The sequence below is a fragment of the Cydia strobilella genome, chromosome 24 (genome assembly GCF_947568885.1).
Source record: "Cydia strobilella chromosome 24, ilCydStro3.1, whole genome shotgun sequence".
In the NCBI taxonomy this organism is placed as follows: Eukaryota; Metazoa; Arthropoda; class Insecta; order Lepidoptera; family Tortricidae; genus Cydia; species Cydia strobilella.
The window spans coordinates 4,659,263-4,679,018 of record NC_086064.1 but is presented as its reverse complement, the minus strand read 5'-3'; the positions used below and the strand labels follow the sequence as shown (position 1 = coordinate 4,679,018).

Genomic DNA, 19,756 nt, shown 5'->3' with positions numbered 1-19,756 from the left:
CACATTCTGAGTAGTTCCATTCAAGCCACAGATCCAAAATGCACACATTTAATTTTGACATGATTATCTTTAAGTTAAGAGTCCCCGGCAAGCTCGGTTCTCCATACAAACGTAGTTACGCTCTCATTTTAAAACGACTAGCTCGATTGCTCTGTAACTATATACTTACAATAGGATAAGGTATATCTAGGTCTGTAATTAATTTATGTAGCTTCAGATACCATAGTTAAAAAAATACAGCGAATTTAAGTTTCTCATACAAATTTTGATTTTGCTCTATTTCGTTTGTTTTATAAACTGAAGCTATATAAACTAATTACAGACCTAGATATACTTCATGTCATTGTAAGTGCAAAGTTTTATTACAATCCAACCGGTAGTTTTAAAATGAGAACGAAACTCCGTTTATATGGGAAGGTGAAATTCGGCCGTTATTCTAGATCTGTGAGTCAAGCCAGCGTAAGTTAGTCAGTATGTAACATGATCAGATAGAAGAGTTAAATAATAGTAGAACCATGATAATTTTGTTCCTCAATATTACTTCTATTTTATGCATTATCTTTCACGGTTATTTCTCTACTTCCCGATTATTCGAAGTATCCGGTTTTGGCACGAGGGTAATATTATAAGTTACGATGAATTTAGTAATTTGTTTCTTAAAAGTTTTGGTTGAACTCATCGTCTCCATTTTACTGCGGTAGTGTATTCTGTAAGATCTCTACATAACTACGGCCACGTTTCTTTTTCATACCATGTCGATAAACAATCAAGCACACAGGCCTGATGGTAAGCGATTACCGTGCAACAGGACGCTTAGGCTCCATTCGCACGAGAGCTTAAAAAGCGTGGCGTGTGGGCCTTACTCTAAGACCCTTTCAAAACCTACAGTTTTTGAAGACCTTACATTAGTTCCAGGAGGAAACCTAGGCAGACTAGACAAGTTCTAGTACTTTGATTGTGCCCTGGCTGTTAGCGGCGAGGAGTACTTGTCTCTCTGAAGGCGGCGCGCGGCGCCAGCACACCGCCGAGACGAACTCTGACGGCTCGTCCTCCCGCCTCTCGCCACCGGTACCTGAACATTAACATTCATTCATAATTATGAAGAAGAAAATATACATTTGTAAACGAGTTTGGGAACAAACCAAATTATTTTATTAAATATTTTGACTTGTTTTTATTTATTTTATAAATATAACATAGAGTAACTAGAGCGGTACTGTCATAGTACATTTTGTAACCACAGTAAATTCACTGCCATCTATCGACACACTTTAAAACTAAAAATGAAAATTTATAAAAATACGATAAAATGTATTAATATAAATATGGATAAATGATTTTTTTTATTTGCATTAATTATTTTTATGATTTTGACCCATGTTCTTTCACTGAGATGCGTTAAAATTGTTAAATAACAAACGAAACCGTCAACGCCATCTATACGACTGTAGGCCAAAGCTAGTAGCGCCCTCTGAGCGAGAATCAAATTTTCTTGATTTTCGAGGCACGTTTTTTCCTTAGACTGTATCCATCTATTACGGAGTTATATCTATCTTTGAGTATAATAAATTGATTTGTTCCCAAACTTGTTCATAGATGGCAGCACCAGTCTCTCTCGCTATAACGTAATTCCGTAAGGAATTCGTTTAGGAGGTGCAAGCGGTGCGCGCTTGCCCTTAGAGCTGGTCAAAGACGCCTAGTCTTACTAAGATGGCATATAATCGAGAAATTGGGACGGGTACCGCCGTGGCGAGGTGGCCTAGAGGTTCATGGCGTTAGCCGCGATAGCTAAAGACGCCGGTTCGAATCCGGCCTTCACCACTGGAGGGCTTCGTCACTTTTTCTTTAATATATGACATCTATTACAGTTTTTTAAATCATACATTTGTAATTATGACACGTTGGCAGCAAGAAAGCAGTATATCTGAAAGTAGAAAATCACTGTCATATCAAGATACTGTCGCTGTTGAGAATATATATTTTCCCTTGATTAATCATTACGCTTTCACCTGAACTGAAATTGCGAGATTTTAGTACTCGGAAAGCTGTAAATATGAGCAAAGAGGATATAATAGGATAGAGAGGTACTGTCATAGTAAATTTTGTAACCACAGTAAAATTCACTGCCATCTACCGACACACGATTAAAACTAAAAATGAAGATGTATAAAAATACGATAAAATGTTTTTATATATGGATAAATGATTTTTTTATTTGCATTAATTATTTTTATATGATTTTGACCCATGTTTTTTCACTGAAATGCGTTAAAATTGTTAAATAACAAACGAAACCGTCAACGCCATCTATACGAGAGTAGGCCAAAGGTAGTGGCGCCATCTGAGTGAGAATCAAATTTTCTTGATTTTCGAGGCACGTTTTTTCCTTACACTGTATCCATCTATTACGGAGTTATATTTTTCTTTGATATGAGCAAGCAACTTGTTATATCGCTGTCCTTAAAGTTGCGCAGGCCACGTAGCGGCCGCCGGCCCCGGTGGGAGGCCTACAAGTTGTGCATGAACCCACCTCTCTCCAGGAACCCCCGCACGGCGTCGAAGCGGTGCGCGAGCAGGGGCTTGGACAGGCCCGCGTAGTACACGTACAGCGCATTGTTCTCGGAGCCGCAGGCCACGTAGCGGCCGCTGGCCTCCGTCGCGAGGCCTACAAAGTTCTTCTCGTTCGCGTGCCCGGTGAAGGAGCGGACGCAGCGGGGGGATTCCACCTAATAATTTCATATCTCAGTCAATCAATTTGTCAGGTCTGCGTAAGACTATTTTATGAAAAACGATGTAAAATGTGTTTTTTTTTAATGTCACTTTAACCAGAAAGGAGTAAATTCATACATAGAGAGCTATTTGGATTTTATATATGGAATAGACTTTTTAGAGAGCTTATGTTTTTATGAAAAGTAAAACAATTTAATAATTTCCTTATACCTTTCAATGTATACAGATGTAGTGTATAATTGTTTTCCTTCGTATTTTCTCGGAAACGTTCGTATATGTCATGCTACTTCAGTCAACCTCAGTAGTTTTGTACCGAGACTGACTGAAATAGCAAGACACGTTCGTACGTTTCCGTGAAAATACGATGGAAAATAATTATGCACTACATCTGTACTTACCATTTTAAATAACATAGACACATTTTATAAACGTGGCGGGCCGTGGCACATGGCGTTCACAACTGACCACGGAACGTCAGATTTCAGTAGAGAGAAAAACAGAGAGTTCAAAAATGCTGTCGTACCTTCCATAGTTTAAGTTGTGAGTCTGTTGAGGCGGACACGAGCGTTCGTGCGTCGAGGAACTTCACGTACGACACCGCTTTCCTGTTCACAATATGAGTAGTGTTAATAAAATAACTTAAGGCCAAAAAAACAGAAAAATACATAGTATATACAGATAAACACCAACACGTCTCTAGGCCAAGCCTATGATTGACGCGACAGTATCTCGCCGCGAGATAGACTGCCCGTCTTTTTCTAATTGCATTAATTAGAGAGGAATGGTTAGTCTATCTCGCGGCGAGATACTGTCGCGCCAATCATGTGCTAACCCGGCTGTCATTATTGACGACCTGTCTGTGTCTGGCCTAGTGGGTAGTGACTAGACTAACTTTAGTTTCGCCAGTAGCCGCTGGCGCTAGCAGCTGCAAGCTGGTTTTTGACAAATGGTATGGTCGCATTCATAATTATTAATTGTCTATGGCTTTGTTTGTTTCTTAAATATTTTTTTTTTCTTGTATTTTTGGTTTGGTTAATATGTTTGTAATTATTCCTTGTGTGTATTTTTGTAATGTTTTAATATCGTATCTTTGTTATCTGTCGCGGCATCACCGAATGGGCCCTACGGAAGACCAGCGCTGGCTTTATAGCCAACATTGTGCTGAGTTGGGGTTAGGTCCATTTCGTGATGCACACTTGATGATTTCTTCTTTTCTTGCTGTTGTTGTCTGTACATGTTCGTACTTGTGTTGTGATCGTCACGAATAAATATCTTTTATCTTTTACTATAAAGCCTTTTTTCTTTTATCTTTTACTTTTACCCTGCCTATAAAGCCGATGGTCCCGGGTTCAAATCCTGGTAAGGCCATTCATTTGTTTGATGAGCACGGATGTTTGTTCCTGACTGAGTCATGTGTAATATGCGCTAGCGCACGATGCACTCGTGTTATCTCTGTCCCTCTCATCTACACTTGCCACGTTGAAGGGTCGTCGGTCATAAGGTACCTGTGGTCCCTGAAGACGGCCAGTGGCGCCCTGGGGGCCCTGAGGTCGTAGTAATGCACGCAGTGGTCGGCCGACCCGAACGCCAGGTGGCAGGACGAGCGCGGGTTGAAACGCACGCAGCACACGTTGAAGCGTGCTTCTAGTGTTGCCACTGATCTGGGAAAAGTTAATGACTTAGATATTTAAACTGCCAATATCTTCTTATCCCGTTTTCACATTTTCTTTACATCATAGTGATAAAATGATACCTATATCCTCGTAAGACCCACCATAGAAAGTTTTTCAATTTTTAATTTGAACCTTGTTCTATAAGTAAATTGGAACGAATTTCGTTTGTTTTACAACGCAGTGAAACAAAAGAAATGCTACTTTATTTGTTTCATGAAAGGTTCAAATTAGATTGCAATGAATATGTACATTTTAATGTACATTTAGACTCACGAGGTTATGATAATAAATTATTTGTATTTATTTGTAAATGTTTGTCATCCGGCTGAGAACCAATGTTCGCAAGAGTATGTGTTACTTTCTAATCACCATGAAAGGAGGTTAGGGACCAACCCATTAAAATAGAATAATTAAATAAATGTATAGGAACAAGTTAAAAAGCCGTGCTTTAGCTTTAGCCCTATATTTATTAATAATCTGTATGGACAAGAAGCGCTTGCTGAACACAGTATACATTGACAAAAGGACCTCCTACCTCTCGTTAGCGATTGTTGTGCTCGAGTAGCGCTCGTGTGTTGAGCGCACATAGCGTGATGCGCGTCGGACTAGGTATCAGACGTCGGCACGGTTGATGCACGGACCAGTAGCGCTCGTGTGTCTGTTACCTCTCGGCGTCGCCGGACTCACTAGCTAGCAGCTGCACGTTGGCACGGTTGATCCACGGACCAATGGCGCTATCAAGTAGCGCTCGTGTGTCTGTTACCTCTCGACATTGAACGCCCACAGCTTGACGCGCGCGTCGTCGGACCCACTAGCTAGTAGACAGACCTCCACACACTCGGCACGGGGAAGTGCACGGACCAGCATTGCTTGCCGTGCTCGAGTAGCGCTCGTGTGCGCTCACCGGTGCCTGCGTGCCATACTGCTACTGTGCCTTCGCAGTCTGCTCATTCTGTACAACAAACTATCAGCGAGTAGCGCTCGAGTGACTCTTACCTCTCGGCGTTGAGCGCCCACAGCTTGACGCGCGCGTCGTCGGACCCACTAGCTAGTAGACAGACCTCCACACACTCGGCACGGGGAAGTGCACGGACCAGCATTGCTTGCCGTGCTCGAGTAGCGCTCGTGTGCGCTCACCGGTGCCCGCGTGCCATACTGCTACTGTGCCTTCGCAGTCTGCTCATTCTGTACAAAAAACTATCAGCGAGTAGCGCTCGAGTGACTCTTACCTCTCGGCGTTGAGCACCCACAGCTTGACGCGCGCGTCGTCGGACCCACTAGCTAGTAGACAGACCTCCACACACTCGGCACGGGGAAGTGCACGGACCAGCATTGCTTGCCGTGCTCGAGTAGTGCTCGTGTGCGCTCACCGGTGCCCGCGTGCCAAATTGCTACTGTGTCTTCGTAGTCTACTCATTACAACGAACTATCAGCGAGTAGCGCTCGAGTGACTCTTACCTCTCGGCGTTGAGCGCCCACAGCTTGACGCGCGCGTCGTCGGACCCACTAGCTAGTAGCCGCACATCGGCACGGTTGAAGTGCACCGACCAGCAGCGCTTGTCGTGCTCGAGTAGCGCTCGCGTGCGCTGGCCGGTGCCCGCGTCCCATACCGCTACTGTGCCTTCGTAGTCTGCTGACGCCAGCACATTCTGTACGACAAACAATTCATCATCAATTTTACGTTTGTTTTTTCGACAATTATTTTGTGATATCAAACTTATTTTCATAAAAGAATGACACTACACCTACAATAGCAGCTCAGAAGAAAATATTTTTTTCAATTTCGTTCCAAAAAACTAAACGGTTGTTTTTTGGAACGAATATGAAAAAAGTATAGCTCTAGTTTTCGGTCACTTTATCCAACCAAGTTAGACTTAACTTCGGCTGGGCGACTACCCAACTAAGTTTTACGTAAAGCGCGGTCTGTCATTAAAAAACTTCATTCATTCATTCATTATCACCGTCAAGAGTGCCTATTTAGTCATCGAACAGACGAGGTAGATGAAAGATAAACACGGTACCTTATGATACGCGTTCATCTCAGCGCAGGGGTAGTGCACATCCACGGCGTCCCGAACTACGGCCTCGTATTACTTTTATGCAATATACACTACCTTATGATACGCGTTCCAAGATACACAGCTAATTTTATGAGCGCACTGCATCTCAGCGCAGGGGTAGTGCACGTCCACGGCGTCACGAACCACGGCTTCGTATTCGAACACCTTGATGCGCTTCGTCACGCCGGCAATGGCGAAGAATTCTTCATCTTTGTCGAACTCTGGAAACGGATATATATATATATATATATATATATTCCGCACATGATAGTTTATAAACCATAGAATACTTTTTGTCCAGGAAATACATACATACATACATATAATCACGCCTATTTCCCACCACAGACCACGGATTTCCACTTGCTACGATCCTGACATACCTCTTTCGCTTCCTTCACTTTCATAACATTCCTCATACACGCTCGCCGGTTTAGGGTGCTCTTGACCTGGCCTTTATTCAGGATTTCCCCGATCTGATCAGAGAAAGTCCGCCGAGGTCTGGTCTGCCCCTTCCAACTCCCGTTTCTACCTCTCCCTTATACACTCTCCAGGAAATAGTATTCAAATAATAAAGTGATGAAGTGGAGAAAGTACCTATATACAGTGGGGCTGTTGAACGATTTCTACGTAGACGAAGTCACGGGTAGAGGCGTCGTATTAAATTGTATGAAGATGCTTGTGAATTAAATTGAAAATAAATAAAATTATAAACCATACTAACCTATAGTAGATACGATAGTAGAATAATTAATGGCGTCGCTGGAATAAGATAGTGTAGCTAGCGGCCTCAGCGCCCTAAAAATAAAAGAAAATTTAAGCTTCAGGAAAACGCGGTTTTGGTTTAAAAAACGAAAACTTGTTACTTGAGGCTCTGTGAGCTGTGACCTCCTAAAAATTAACTAACAAAACTCCAAGAATCGCTATACTTAGTCCTTGTTTTAAACATGTGAAGAAATACAACAAAATCATTTGGCAACACTCTGGGAACCATTAAAGAGTGAACTTGACTAACCTATATCTAGTGAAGGCAACGAGATCCTCTCTAAAGGCGTCTAAGCCCCCTCCCCCGCCCTCCCCCTTGCTGAGGGTGGCGGAGGGGGAGGGGGCGGGCGGCGCGCGGGGCGCCTCGGTGGGGGAACTTTCGGGCAACCGTTGGTCACCGTTCACAAATGACGGTTTTATTGCGGCTGAAAAAAAAGTTATGATAAATATTTTGTTGTGAAAATCTAAATCTAAAGTATCGGGTCAGTCAATGTGAAAAGGCTTACTGTACTTACTCGTAGGATCGTTGTCCGGGACCTGGTCATAGTGCCCAGCCACAGTCGTGACCAACAGCGCGGACGTCAGAAGCGGAGCGGACGCGGGAAAGTAGCAAATAGTGTCCTTACTGATAGGATCGTTATCCGGGACCTGGTCATCGTGCCCATCCACGGTAGTGACCGACTGCGCGGACGTCACGAGCGGAGCGAGCGTGACTGGGGGCGCGGAAAAGTAGCAAATAGTGTCCTTACTGGTAGGATCGTTATCCGGGACCTAGTCATCGTGCCCATCCACGGTAGTGACCGAGGCCACGGTCGTGACCGACTGCGCGGACGTCACGAGCGGAGCACGCGTGACAGCGGGCGCGGGGAAGTATCAAGTAGTGTTCTTACTGGTAGGATCGTTATCCGGGACCTGGTCATCGTGCCCAGCCACGGTAGTGACTGAGGCCACGGTCGTGAACGACGGCGCGGACGTCACGAGCGGAGCACGCGTGACAGCGGGCGCGGGGAAGTATCAAGTAGTGTTCTTACTGGTAGGATCGTTATCCGGGACCTAGTCATCGTGCCCATCCACGGTAGTGACCGAGGCCACGGTCGTAACCGACGGCGCGGACGTCACGAGCGGAGCACGCGTGCCAGCGGGCGCGGGGAAGTATCAAGTAGTGTTCTTACTGGTAGGATCGTTATCCGGGACCTGGTCATCGTGCCCAGCCACGGTAGTGACTGAGGCCACGGTCGTGAACGACGGCGCGGACGTCACGAGCGGAGCACGCGTGACAGCGGGCGCGGGGAAGTATCAAGTAGTGTTCTTACTGGTAGGATCGTTATCCGGGACCTAGTCATCGTGCCCATCCACGGTAGTGACCGAGGCCACGGTCGTAACCGACGGCGCGGACGTCACGAGCGGAGCACGCGTGCCAGCGGGCGCGGGGAAGTATCAAGTAGTGTTCTTACTGGTAGGATCGTTATCCGGGACCTGGTCATCGTGCCCAGCCACGGTAGTGACTGAGGCCACGGTCGTGAACGACGGCGCGGACGTCACGAGCGGAGCACGCGTGACAGCGGGCGCGGGGAAGTATCAAGTAGTGTTCTTACTGGTAGGATCGTTATCCGGGACCTAGTCATCGTGCCCATCCACGGTAGTGACCGAGGCCACGGTCGTAACCGACGGCGCGGACGTCACGAGCGGAGCACGCGTGACAGCGGGCGCGGGGAAGTATCAAGTAGTGTTCTTACTGGTAGGATCGTTATCCGGGACCTGGTCATCGTGCCCAGCCACGGTAGTGACTGAGGCCACGGTCGTGAACGACGGCGCGGACGTCACGAGCGGAGCACGCGTGACAGCGGGCGCGGGGAAGTATCAAGTAGTGTTCTTACTGGTAGGATCGTTATCCGGGACCTAGTCATCGTGCCCATCCACGGTAGTGACCGAGGCCACGGTCGTAACCGACGGCGCGGACGTCACGAGCGGAGCACGCGTGACAGCGGGCGCGGGGAAGTATCAAGTAGTGTTCTTACTGGTAGGATCGTTATCCGGGACCTGGTCATCGTGCCCAGCCACGGTAGTGACTGAGGCCACGGTCGTGAACGACGGCGCAGACGTCACAAGCGGAGCGGGCGTGCCAGCGGGCGCGGGGAAGTACAGCTCGTCCGCTCGGTGCGCGAAGTAGCACTGCACGAAGTCCTCGAAGTGTGCCACCAGGCGGCGCCATCTGTTGAACGTGCTAGAATAAAGAACTGGTGTCAGTAGCGATTTGTTAGTTTAAATAAAAATGGGAAAATTCAGCGTCGAGTAAGAAACGACAAACGATCGGAACATCGGTGCGATAGCTCTGACGAAAGATTATATTAAAAGAACTTGGGTATTTAGTAGTAGCTATTCAGTTCAATTTACATGCATCAAACGTAGTCCATAGAAATAATGTTAGTAACAGACAAAGTAAAGTGAATGAAATTCCCGTGCCTCCATACTGCACTAGCAGGCTCACGAGACTGTTGGTGCTTTCCCGAACGCGACGCGGTCTCTATTGTTTCCCATATAGTTTTAAGTCATAATGTATTGTTTGTCCACATTTTCGTTAGTCATAATTTGATTTTTCTCAGAAACGCGTAACTTTTCAGGATTGCCATAAAACAAACCTTACTTAACCTATCTATAGGATAACCTGAGGAGAATCCTGAAAAGTTAACGGTTTCAGAATTATGACTAATGATAATATGACAATTCACCTGACATTATGACTTCAATAATTATGTTAAACAAAGGGACCCCACACACTACACCTTATAAAACAAAGTCCCCCGCCCCGTCTGTCTGTTTATGAGAAAAACAGCTCTAGGAGAGTGTATGTGGCATCACATGCGTTATCTATCGTTTTTAGGGTTCCGTACCTCAAAAGGAAAAAACCGAACCCTTATACTCCTTATAGGATCACTCGTGCGTCTGTCTGTCTGTCCGTCTGTCACAGCCTATTTTCTCCGAAACTACTGGACCAATTAAGTTGAAATTTGGTATACATATGTAAGTTTGTGACCCAAAGACGGACATGTAACGTAAACAAATTAATTTTAAACATGGCCCCCACTTTTAATGAGAAAATTGGTAAATGAGAAAATTAAAAAATAAAGTTTTTCAAACTACATATCAAAAACCCTTTGTGTTACATATCAAATAACAGAGCTGATTGTGCGAATCTCAAATATATATTTTTTATAATTTTAGGATAAACAATTTAGAAGTTATTCAAGAAAATAGGCAAAAAATGACCATTCTCCCTCCCCTTAATCTCCGAAACTACTGGGTCTAAAATTAAAAAAAAATACACAAAATAGTTCTTTACCTATAGATTACAGGAAAATCTATTAGAAATGTGCAGTCAAGTACTTGATTACTTAATTACTTAGTTTTTGATATGACATAAAAAATACATTTTTTAAATTGTGTAATGTAGCGCGAGACCCTTGGAGCGCGAGTCCGACTCGCACTTGACCGGTTTTTTAGTAATAATGATTTATAAAATGAATAAATAAATACAGTAAAACACATATGTCTTACGTATTACTTCCATCCGATATCCGATATCGGATCGGGCAATGTGAAAACGCTCTTGTTATACTGGACGTGCATATATTTTATACTGTTAAACTTTTTTAAGTAGATACTTACCTGTTGTGTAACGGGTTCTCGCCCGCGGCGCCAGCGAAGCCCTCCTCGTCGTCCGGCGACGGTGGCGCCGCCGCGCTGTCTGAGACGGAACCAGCCAGCTCTGTTAGTTCCTAAAAAGGCATGATAATTATGACTATGTTAATTATAAGATGTAATGTTTTGAAAAGATGTGTCACATATTTGGATACCCTCCTCCAATTGAGGGGGGATTTAAATTTCAGATCTAGAGCAGAGCCCAACTGGGGAAGTACCTCCACCTTACAGAAAATCGCAGCCAAATAACACTAGACCCTACTCATAGTGTTGTGTTCCTGCCGGTGAGTAAGGTTGCCAGAGCTCGACGAGGGAGAGGAGTGTTAGGGTCGGCAACGCGCGTGTAATATCTCCGGTGTTGCAGGCGTCCATAGGCTACGGTAACTGCTTACCATCAGGCGGGTCGTATGCTTGATTGCCACCGACGTGGTATAAAAAAAAAATCTTCTCGAGGTAGAGGTGTAGGGTTAGAGCCGGCGTGGCTTTATTTGACGTTCATAAGCGCATTGTAATATGCCTGCTTGAATATTTGTGACGTTTTCAACCAAAAGGTACCACATTGTCGCTTGTCGATAAGGTTGATTTCTAATTGAAGGTATATGGCAATAGCGCCTTACTGATAAGCGACAATAAGTACCCTTTTGGTTGAAAATGACTCATTTATTTAACGCCGAGGAGATTTAAAATCATGAGGACCACGAATCGACGATCAGCGTCGATTAGCGAGAAGCTGTTTAAAGTTCATCTAATCTGACGAAAGAAGCCCACTGCTGGGCAAAAGACCTTTTAATAACCGACTATGCGCTGCCTCCATTCAAAAATCGGGAGATTTTTAGGGTTCCGTACCCAAAGGGTAAAAAAGGGACCCTATTACTAAGACTCCTCTGTCCGTCTGTCCGTCCGTCTGTCTGTCTGGCACCAGGCTGTATATCATGAATCATGATGGCTAGACAGTTGAAAATTTCACAGATGATTTATTTCTGTTGCCGCTATAACAACAAATACTAAAAAGTACGGAACCCTCGGTGGGCGGGTCCGACTCGCACCTATCCGGTTTTTTTATCAGACCTCTTTATAAGGTCCTCAGGTAGGGCACAAACTAATTAACATACTTCCTAAATTCAGGATTTATTTTTATTGTGTCATGACATAGAAAACAATAGGAAATCTCACCTTTCTCAGAGCTCTAACAGCGTCAGACGCCGGTCCGGACTCGCCGTCTTCCGAAGGAAATGAGGCCAGGCCCGCCGCGCCCGCTTTCAAATCCTGTGAGCATCCATTAACACCATCATCATAATAATATTGGAATTAGCAACGTTCGGTTAAAATATACAACTAGCGACCCGCCCCGGCTTCGCACGGGTTAGCAAATTATACACCTAAACCTTCTTCAAGAATCACTCTATTGATAGGTGAAAACAGCATGAAAATCCGCTCAGTAGTTTTTGAGTTTATCGCTTACATACAAGCAGACAGACGCGTCAGGGGACTGTTTTATAAGGTGTAGTGATATATTTATGGCGCCAGTATATTTGCGCCGAACACCCGCGACCTAACCGTGACTACGTAACCCGTGGCAAAAATGCCGAGACTGAGACAACGCTACGAATAGTACGAACGAATAGGGTTGGCTGGTCAAGTACAGATGGCGCCAGCATAGGTTTTACCTGTCAATCTTACGAAAAGTGTCAAATTGTCATTTTTTTTTTAATTTTATGGCCTGGGTTTGATTCTATAAGCCAGAAATGACAATTTGACACTTTTCGTAAGATTGACAGGTAAAACCTATGCTGGCGCCATCTGTACTTGACCAGCCAACCCTATTCGTTCGTACTGTTCGTAGCGTTGTCTCGGTCTCGGCATTTTTGCCACGGGTTACGTAGTCACGGTTAGGTCGCGGGTGTAAATCTTTCTTAGGGAGCTTGTGTTTCGTCTCACGGTCACATGATAAGATCAGAGCTGGAAGTCGCCAGCAACATGCTTAGATGAGGCCATTTCGTTGCACCTTTTGTCTAGGAGGATATAACCAAACGGAGCCGCCAACGTCTGTAATTTGCTATACAAAAAATTCTGCCAATTTTCGCGGGGGAGGGGAACGTCAAATGTATACGTAACGTCAAAATACCTATGTCAGATAAACGTCAGTCCATACATTGTGTATGACCAATGGCCAACTATTTTCGACAGAAGGGAATGCCTTTTAATGGCTGCTCCGTTTGGTTATATCCTCCTAGTTTTGTGTATTTTACCTGTGTTTCTCTATTGAGACGGTGGAGTACTGGTCACTGTACTCACCCGCCGCGTGCCGGCCACGTGCTCCATGTCAGCTTGAACAAGTGCCGCTTCACGAGCGAGTTGTTGGAGCTGCTGCTGACGATGCCGGTGCAGCTGCGCAAGGAACTAGTACAGGAGACGGTGGAGTACTGGTCACTGTACTCACCCGCAGCGTGCCGGCCACGTCCTCCATGTCAGCTTGAACAAGTGCCGCTTCACGAGCGAGTTGTTGGAGCTGCTGCTGACGATGCCGGTGCAGCTGTGCAAGGAACTCGTACAGGAGACGGTGGAGTACTGGTCACTGTACTCACCCGCAGCGTGCCGGCCACGTGCTCCATGTCAGCTTGAACAAGTGCCGCTTCACGAGCGAGTTGTTGGAGCTGCTGCTGACGATGCCGGTGCAGCTGTGCAAGGAACTCGTACAGGAGACGGTGGAGTACTGGTCACTGTACTCACCCGCAGCGTGCCGGCCACGTGCTCCATGTCAGCTTGAACAAGTGCCGCTTCACGAGCGAGTTGTTGGAGCTGCTGCTGACGATGCCGGTGCAGCTGTGCAAGGAACTCGTACAGGAGACGGTGGAGTACTGGTCACTGTACTCACCCGCAGCGTGCCGGCCACGTGCTCCATGTCAGCTTGAACAAGTGCCGCTTCCCGAGCGAGTTGTTGGAGCTTGCTGCTGACGATGCCGGTGCAGCTGTGCAAGGAACTCGTACAGGAGACGGTGGAGTACTGGTCACTGTACTCACCCGCAGCGTGCCGGCCACGTGCTCCATGTCAGCTTGAACAAGTGCCGCTTCACGAGCGAGTTGTTGGAGCTGCTGCTGACGATGCCGGTGCAGCTGTGCAAGGAACTCGTACAGGAGACGGTGGAGTACTGGTCACTGTACTCACCCGCAGCGTGCCGGCCACGTGCTCCATGTCAGCTTGAACAAGTGCCGCTTCACGAGCGAGTTGTTGGAGCTGCTGCTGACGATGCCGGTGCAGCTGTGCAAGGAACTCGTACAGGAGACGGTGGAGTACTGGTCACTGTACTCACCCGCAGCGTGCCGGCCACGTGCTCCATGTCAGCTTGAACAAGTGCCGCTTCCCGAGCGAGTTGTTGGAGCTTGCTGCTGACGATGCCGGTGCAGCTGTGCAAGGAACTCGTACAGGAGACGGTGGAGTACTGGTCACTGTACTCGACCGCAGCGTGCCGGCCACGTGCTCCATGTCAGCTTGAACAAGTGCCGCTTCACGAGCGAGTTGTTGGAGCTGCTGCTGACGATGCCGGTGCAGCTGTGCAAGGAACTCGTACAGGAGACGGTGGAGTACTGGTCACTGTACTCACCCGCAGCGTGCCGGCCACGTGCTCCATGTCAGTTTGAACAAGTGCCGCTTCACGAGCGAGTTGTTGGAGCTGCTGCTGACGATGCCGGTGCAGCTGTGCAAGGAACTCGTACAGGAGACGGTGGTGCGCGGCCGCTGATTCGGCTTCGAGCAGACGCTTTCGCCGCGTTAGCACCTGGATAAGACATAAAACCTAGTACCATTCGTAAACAAACGATACATGCCGCACTACAAAGAGGAATTTAAAATTATAGCAAAAGCATCATTGTTAGCACTTGACAATAAATTCTAAACATTGGGAACTGATGAAATAAAACTATGAAAATTGATTATATCGCGTATATTGAATTTATAATACATCCCGACGTTTCGAACCCTTTACAGCGTTCGTGGTCAACGGGTGACACCCGTTTTCATAGTTTTATTTCATGAGTAACGATTGGAAACTGATAATAAATTGAGTGATAACCCTAGATTGTCTTCATAATACCTCTAACATCACTGAGTTTAGGAACAGTAGCGCCGGTAACCTAGCGGTGAAGCCTGTAGAGGCCGCGGGACTCAGCTCTAACATAAGCTCGACATCAGGCACAGCTAGCCTCGCGCTCTCCGCCGCTAGTAATGCCCTGAACCTCACAGCATCGCCCCCCTCGGAGGCCTACGTCACGCGACCAGTTCGTTGATCATGAAGTTTAGGAACGCGGCCTTAGGCGTCAAGGCCTGTAGAGGCCGCCAACTCACCTCTAACATAAGCTCGACATCAGGCATAGCTAGTCTTGCGCTCTCTGCCGCTAGTAACGCCCGTAGCCTCGCCGCATCGCCCCCCTCGGAGGCCTGCGAGGGAGGCCGAGCGGCGCGCAGCCTCCGCCGTGCGACCAGCTCGTTGAGCATGAAGTTTGGGAACATGTGGTCGCGGCTGGCGACTGCTGCGCCGCATTTTGGACACCGTCTGAAAATAATAAGTTTTTGACAAACATTTCCTTTTTAGAAACATATTTATTACTGACTACTGACTATACGCTCACAAAGAGTTCGACTTGTCTAGACACGTATTTATTAAGCCGGGTCCAGACGGGTGTAACGTAAGATTACGTGTAAAATAGCGCCAACGTGTAGCTGTAGACGGCACTGCAAGCTCCTGTGTGTTCGCGCTAATAGCGTTCGTTGAACAATTCGCCGAAAGTGGAAAAATTACTGCCTTGGGTGAGACTTGAACTCGCGGATTCTGGATTTGGATGAGTTCAAGTCTCACCCAAGGCAGTAATTTATCCACTTTTAAATTTATTCTAAGCTTAATAGCACTTTGCAGACGTTTCTGCTTGTAAAAATTATTTTAAAAATGTTTATAATGAATACGTGGCTTAAGAACGAAGTCAAAACAAGCTAACTCGGCACAGATATAAATATAAATATCATCTGTGATGAAAAGTTCAACCTAATTTAGTTTTTTTTTAATTTACTTTTTTGAAAGTATGTACAACGACTGGACCGCGACCTTGGTACTGTCAAAATATCTCTTTCTCGCTCTCGGCGTACGGCAGCCCACCTTAAGCGCCTAACACATTACCGCACCGCACTGGTCATTGTGCGATGCACCTATAAGTAAGAGTACTTTCTCGCTCTTACTTATGGGTGCGTCACACAATGACCTTGGTGCGGTGCGGTAATGTGTTAGCCGCTTTATAACCGTATTTAACAGACTATCTTAAAAGCCGTCAGAGACTACCACACCTCACCGCGACCTTGGTGCGATGCGGCGCACGTATCGATAGTGCGCAAGGTAGTCACCGTACGTACGTTAAGGACGCAGCTATAAGTTAGAGCGCGAAAGAAATATTATGGCCGTATTTAACAGACTATCGTAAAAGCCTTTAGAGACTACCACAACTCACCGCAGCCTTGGTGCGGTGCGGCGCACGTATCGATAGTGTGCAAGGTTGTCACTGTACATACGTTAAGGACGCAGCTATAAGTTAGAGCGAGAAAGAGATATTTTGACCGCACCAATACGGCTTTTCGAGATATTCTCTTTCTCGCTCTCACTTATGGGTGTGGCGCACCAAGATCGCGGTACGGTGCGGTAGTCTGTTACGGATTTTACACACGATCGCACATACGCCGCACTGCACCAAGGGCGCGGACCGATGCGGAAAATGGGGTTGGCCGGTCGAAATAATTAACAGAGGGCGCCAGCATAGCTTACCCTGTCAATCCCTAGAATTGTGTCAAATTTTTGTTTTTTTAATGCCCTGGATGCCAGTCCTTTAAGCCAAATCTTATAGAAAAAGGGGCAAGCTATGATGGCGCCATCTCTGCAAACCTTTGACAGTTGCCAACCCCATTGGCTGACCGTTTACCTTAAAGATCCGACATCATTTAACATCCTCATAAGAACAAACCTCGCCGTACGTGATTTTTGAAGTAAATATAGATGCTTTTCCCCACCGATTTGTATGGTTTATGGTGGCCTGGTGGGCTACAAATTCTGTCCCTCACGGGCGCACGCGGTACGCTACTTCTATAGGATCCTACCTTCTATGTGCCAAAGCAACAATAAAATAAACATGTGTCATTTTGATGAGTACGATGTGGATGACACATGTCTGACATGTTGTCAAACACAATAATAAAATTTTATGGTGTTTTAATATAATTTTTAGTGTGATGTATGCATGTTGCAGTCTCAAAACAAATATTTGAATGGATTGGATACCTTACATACATTGGATATAGGTTTGAATTCAATTCAATCTCAAGTTAGAACAAAGGTCACGTGGTACATTTTTTCAAATTAACTTTTTAGTATTTTTTCGGGAAAAAATAAAAAAACTAAGAGCTTATTGCAAATCTGTAGCATGAGACGAATCTAATGACATATAATTTATTAAAATCGAACCATAACTGTAGATGTGATGGAATAAACAAAAATCGGCCTCGCGTGTTATATATTTATAGATAGATAGAAGATGTGTCATGAAATGTAATGTTATGTTATGAGCCCATCAACGTGCTCACTAGCGCCACTGCTAATTAATTGTGATTATGTAAATTTAACGACAGATATTTAAAAAAGGGGGCCGCTACGTCTGTATTTTGTATTTAAGCCATTTGAATACATCAAACTAGTATTTATGCTGCTGGATTCGTCGATCTACGAACTCGAAAAAACCGTATTAACTTAACTTATATTAACTTTGGACGCATAATATGACGAATCCAGCAACGTAAAAACTGTTATAATGTATTCAAAAGGTGCTTAAATACAAAATACAGTACGTAGCGGCCCCCTTTTATACCGCCACTGCTAAATAATCACAATTATTTAGCAGTGGCGCTAGTGAGCACGTTGATGGTCTCTTAAGCGTTGTAATGTTATGTGTAAGTTTGTTTTTGTTCCTCTTTTTTATCTGTATATTTTTGCCACGAATAAACTATTTATATTTTAATACTAGCGACCCGCCCCGGCTTCGCACGGGTAGTTCAACTAATTTACACAAAACCTTTACGAATTATTACATATAAACCTTCCTCTTGAATCACTTTATCTATTTAAAAATAATTTTTAAGAAAAAAAACCGACTTCAATGGGGCCGCTGAAAGTTCACTTATTGCTGATGGTGCACTCTTAGATTCCAGACAATTAAATGAAAAAGACAGCGTCTTTTGCCTAATTATGTAGAAAAGGAGGTAAAACCACCTACTTTTCTAGTAGCATTTCGTTTTTGTAAGGGTCGCAGTTCTAACCTAACCTAACTTACTTTTCTGATAGCATTTCGTTTCTGTAAGGGTCACAGCTCTAACCTAACCTACTTTTCTGATAGCAGTTCTGTTCTGTGAGAATCGCAGTTCAAAACCCAACCACCCACCTAACCCACTTTTCTAGTAGCATTTCCGGGTCCGGGTCTTGGTCCGGATCAGAGTCCGGGTCCGTGTCCGGCTGTACGGGTCCAAGTTTGGGTCAGAGTTCGGACAGGTCCGGGTCCAAGTTGGGGTACATGTTCAGACCCGGGTCCGGGTCCGAGTCCCGGTCCAAGTTTAGGTCTGGGTCCATAAGGAAGAGAACAAATCACCAAACGTGAACTATGTGTCATTGAAGAGTTCCATTCTGATCATTATCAGCAGTTTCCACTTCATCAAATGTCACTTTTTTAAATGTAAATACTGGATTTGTTGATGAAAATACAAAAGTCACTATATGTATGCCTTTCACATTTGAGGAGTTCCCTCGGTTCCTCGTGGGTCTCATCATTAGAACTCGAGCTTAACAAAAATATGTCTTAAAAACAAATCGCCAAACGTGAACTATGCGTCATTGAAGAGTTCCGTTCTGATCATCATCAGCAGTTTCACTTCATCAAATGTCACTTTTTTATATGTAAGTGCTTGATTTGTTGATGAAAATACTAAAATCACTATATGTATGCCTTTAACATTTAAGGAGTTCCCTCGATTCATCATGGATCTCATCACCAGAACTGCTTTTTGACAAAAACGGGACCAATCTGTATGTATATACTTACAATCAAAAAAAGAATTTTCAAAATCGGTCCAGAAATGACGGAGTTATGGAGTAACAAACATTTAAAAAAAAAAAAAAAAACAACCGAAATTGAGAACCTCCTCCTTTGAAATCTTAAAGTCGGTTAAAAAACGCATCAAAATCCGTTGCGTAGTTTTAAAGATACGCATACATGCGTGAGTACTTTGATGAATTCTTAGTGTTTCTGTTTTGCAAGTTACATCTGATATCTTATGTATTTGTATGTATGTATTTATATGAATATTATATATACCGATATATGTATGTATGGGTATGCCTATGCATTATTTAGGTATACTTGTATATATGTAATCACTATGTTGCACCGCCTACAAATTCTCTGCTTTGCCCGAAGGTTGACTGGTAGAGAATGCCTCATAGAATTAAGTCCGCCTTTTGTACCATTGGAATTCTTTTTTGTGCAATAAAGATAAAATAAAATAAATACATAGCGACAGACCTACAGACAGCGGAAAGCGACTTTGTTTTATACTATCAACTTATCAAGGCATCGTTCTAGCTAGAATATACTGTGTTTTACTCAGATTGATAAGTTGATTATAATCAAGTATCCAATTATTTATGTCTATCAATGCGTCATTGATAATTGACTCGTATGTAAGGTGGTTTTGTCTCCTATGACGGTTGTATCATCCGCAAAAAGTATAGTTTTAGACTTTGTAGCTTT

The 19,756-nt window shown here is 44.8% G+C and overlaps 1 protein-coding gene across 1 annotated transcript in view; it reads right to left on the bottom strand.

Moving 5' to 3' along the window:
- Positions 1–648: 648 nt before the first annotated feature.
- Positions 649–19,756, bottom strand: part of LOC134752418 (E3 ubiquitin-protein ligase COP1-like) — a 40,380-nt gene continuing 21,272 nt past the window's right edge. Inside the window, exons 3-22 of the mRNA XM_063688128.1 lie at positions 15,270–15,477; positions 14,530–14,703; positions 14,239–14,477; positions 14,094–14,186; positions 13,949–14,041; positions 13,803–13,896; positions 13,642–13,750; positions 13,368–13,495; positions 12,101–12,193; positions 10,895–11,004; positions 9,235–9,452; positions 8,119–8,241; positions 7,479–7,653; positions 7,188–7,261; positions 6,518–6,684; positions 5,862–6,052; positions 4,236–4,391; positions 3,254–3,335; positions 2,531–2,726; positions 649–1,072 (exon numbers count right to left, since the gene is read on the bottom strand). Of these exons, the coding sequence (XP_063544198.1) occupies positions 933–1,072; positions 2,531–2,726; positions 3,254–3,335; positions 4,236–4,391; positions 5,862–6,052; positions 6,518–6,684; positions 7,188–7,261; positions 7,479–7,653; positions 8,119–8,241; positions 9,235–9,452; positions 10,895–11,004; positions 12,101–12,193; positions 13,368–13,495; positions 13,642–13,750; positions 13,803–13,896; positions 13,949–14,041; positions 14,094–14,186; positions 14,239–14,477; positions 14,530–14,703; positions 15,270–15,477 (2,863 nt within the window). The 3' untranslated portion in view covers positions 649–932. The remainder of the gene's footprint in view (positions 1,073–2,530; positions 2,727–3,253; positions 3,336–4,235; positions 4,392–5,861; positions 6,053–6,517; positions 6,685–7,187; positions 7,262–7,478; positions 7,654–8,118; positions 8,242–9,234; positions 9,453–10,894; positions 11,005–12,100; positions 12,194–13,367; positions 13,496–13,641; positions 13,751–13,802; positions 13,897–13,948; positions 14,042–14,093; positions 14,187–14,238; positions 14,478–14,529; positions 14,704–15,269; positions 15,478–19,756) is intronic.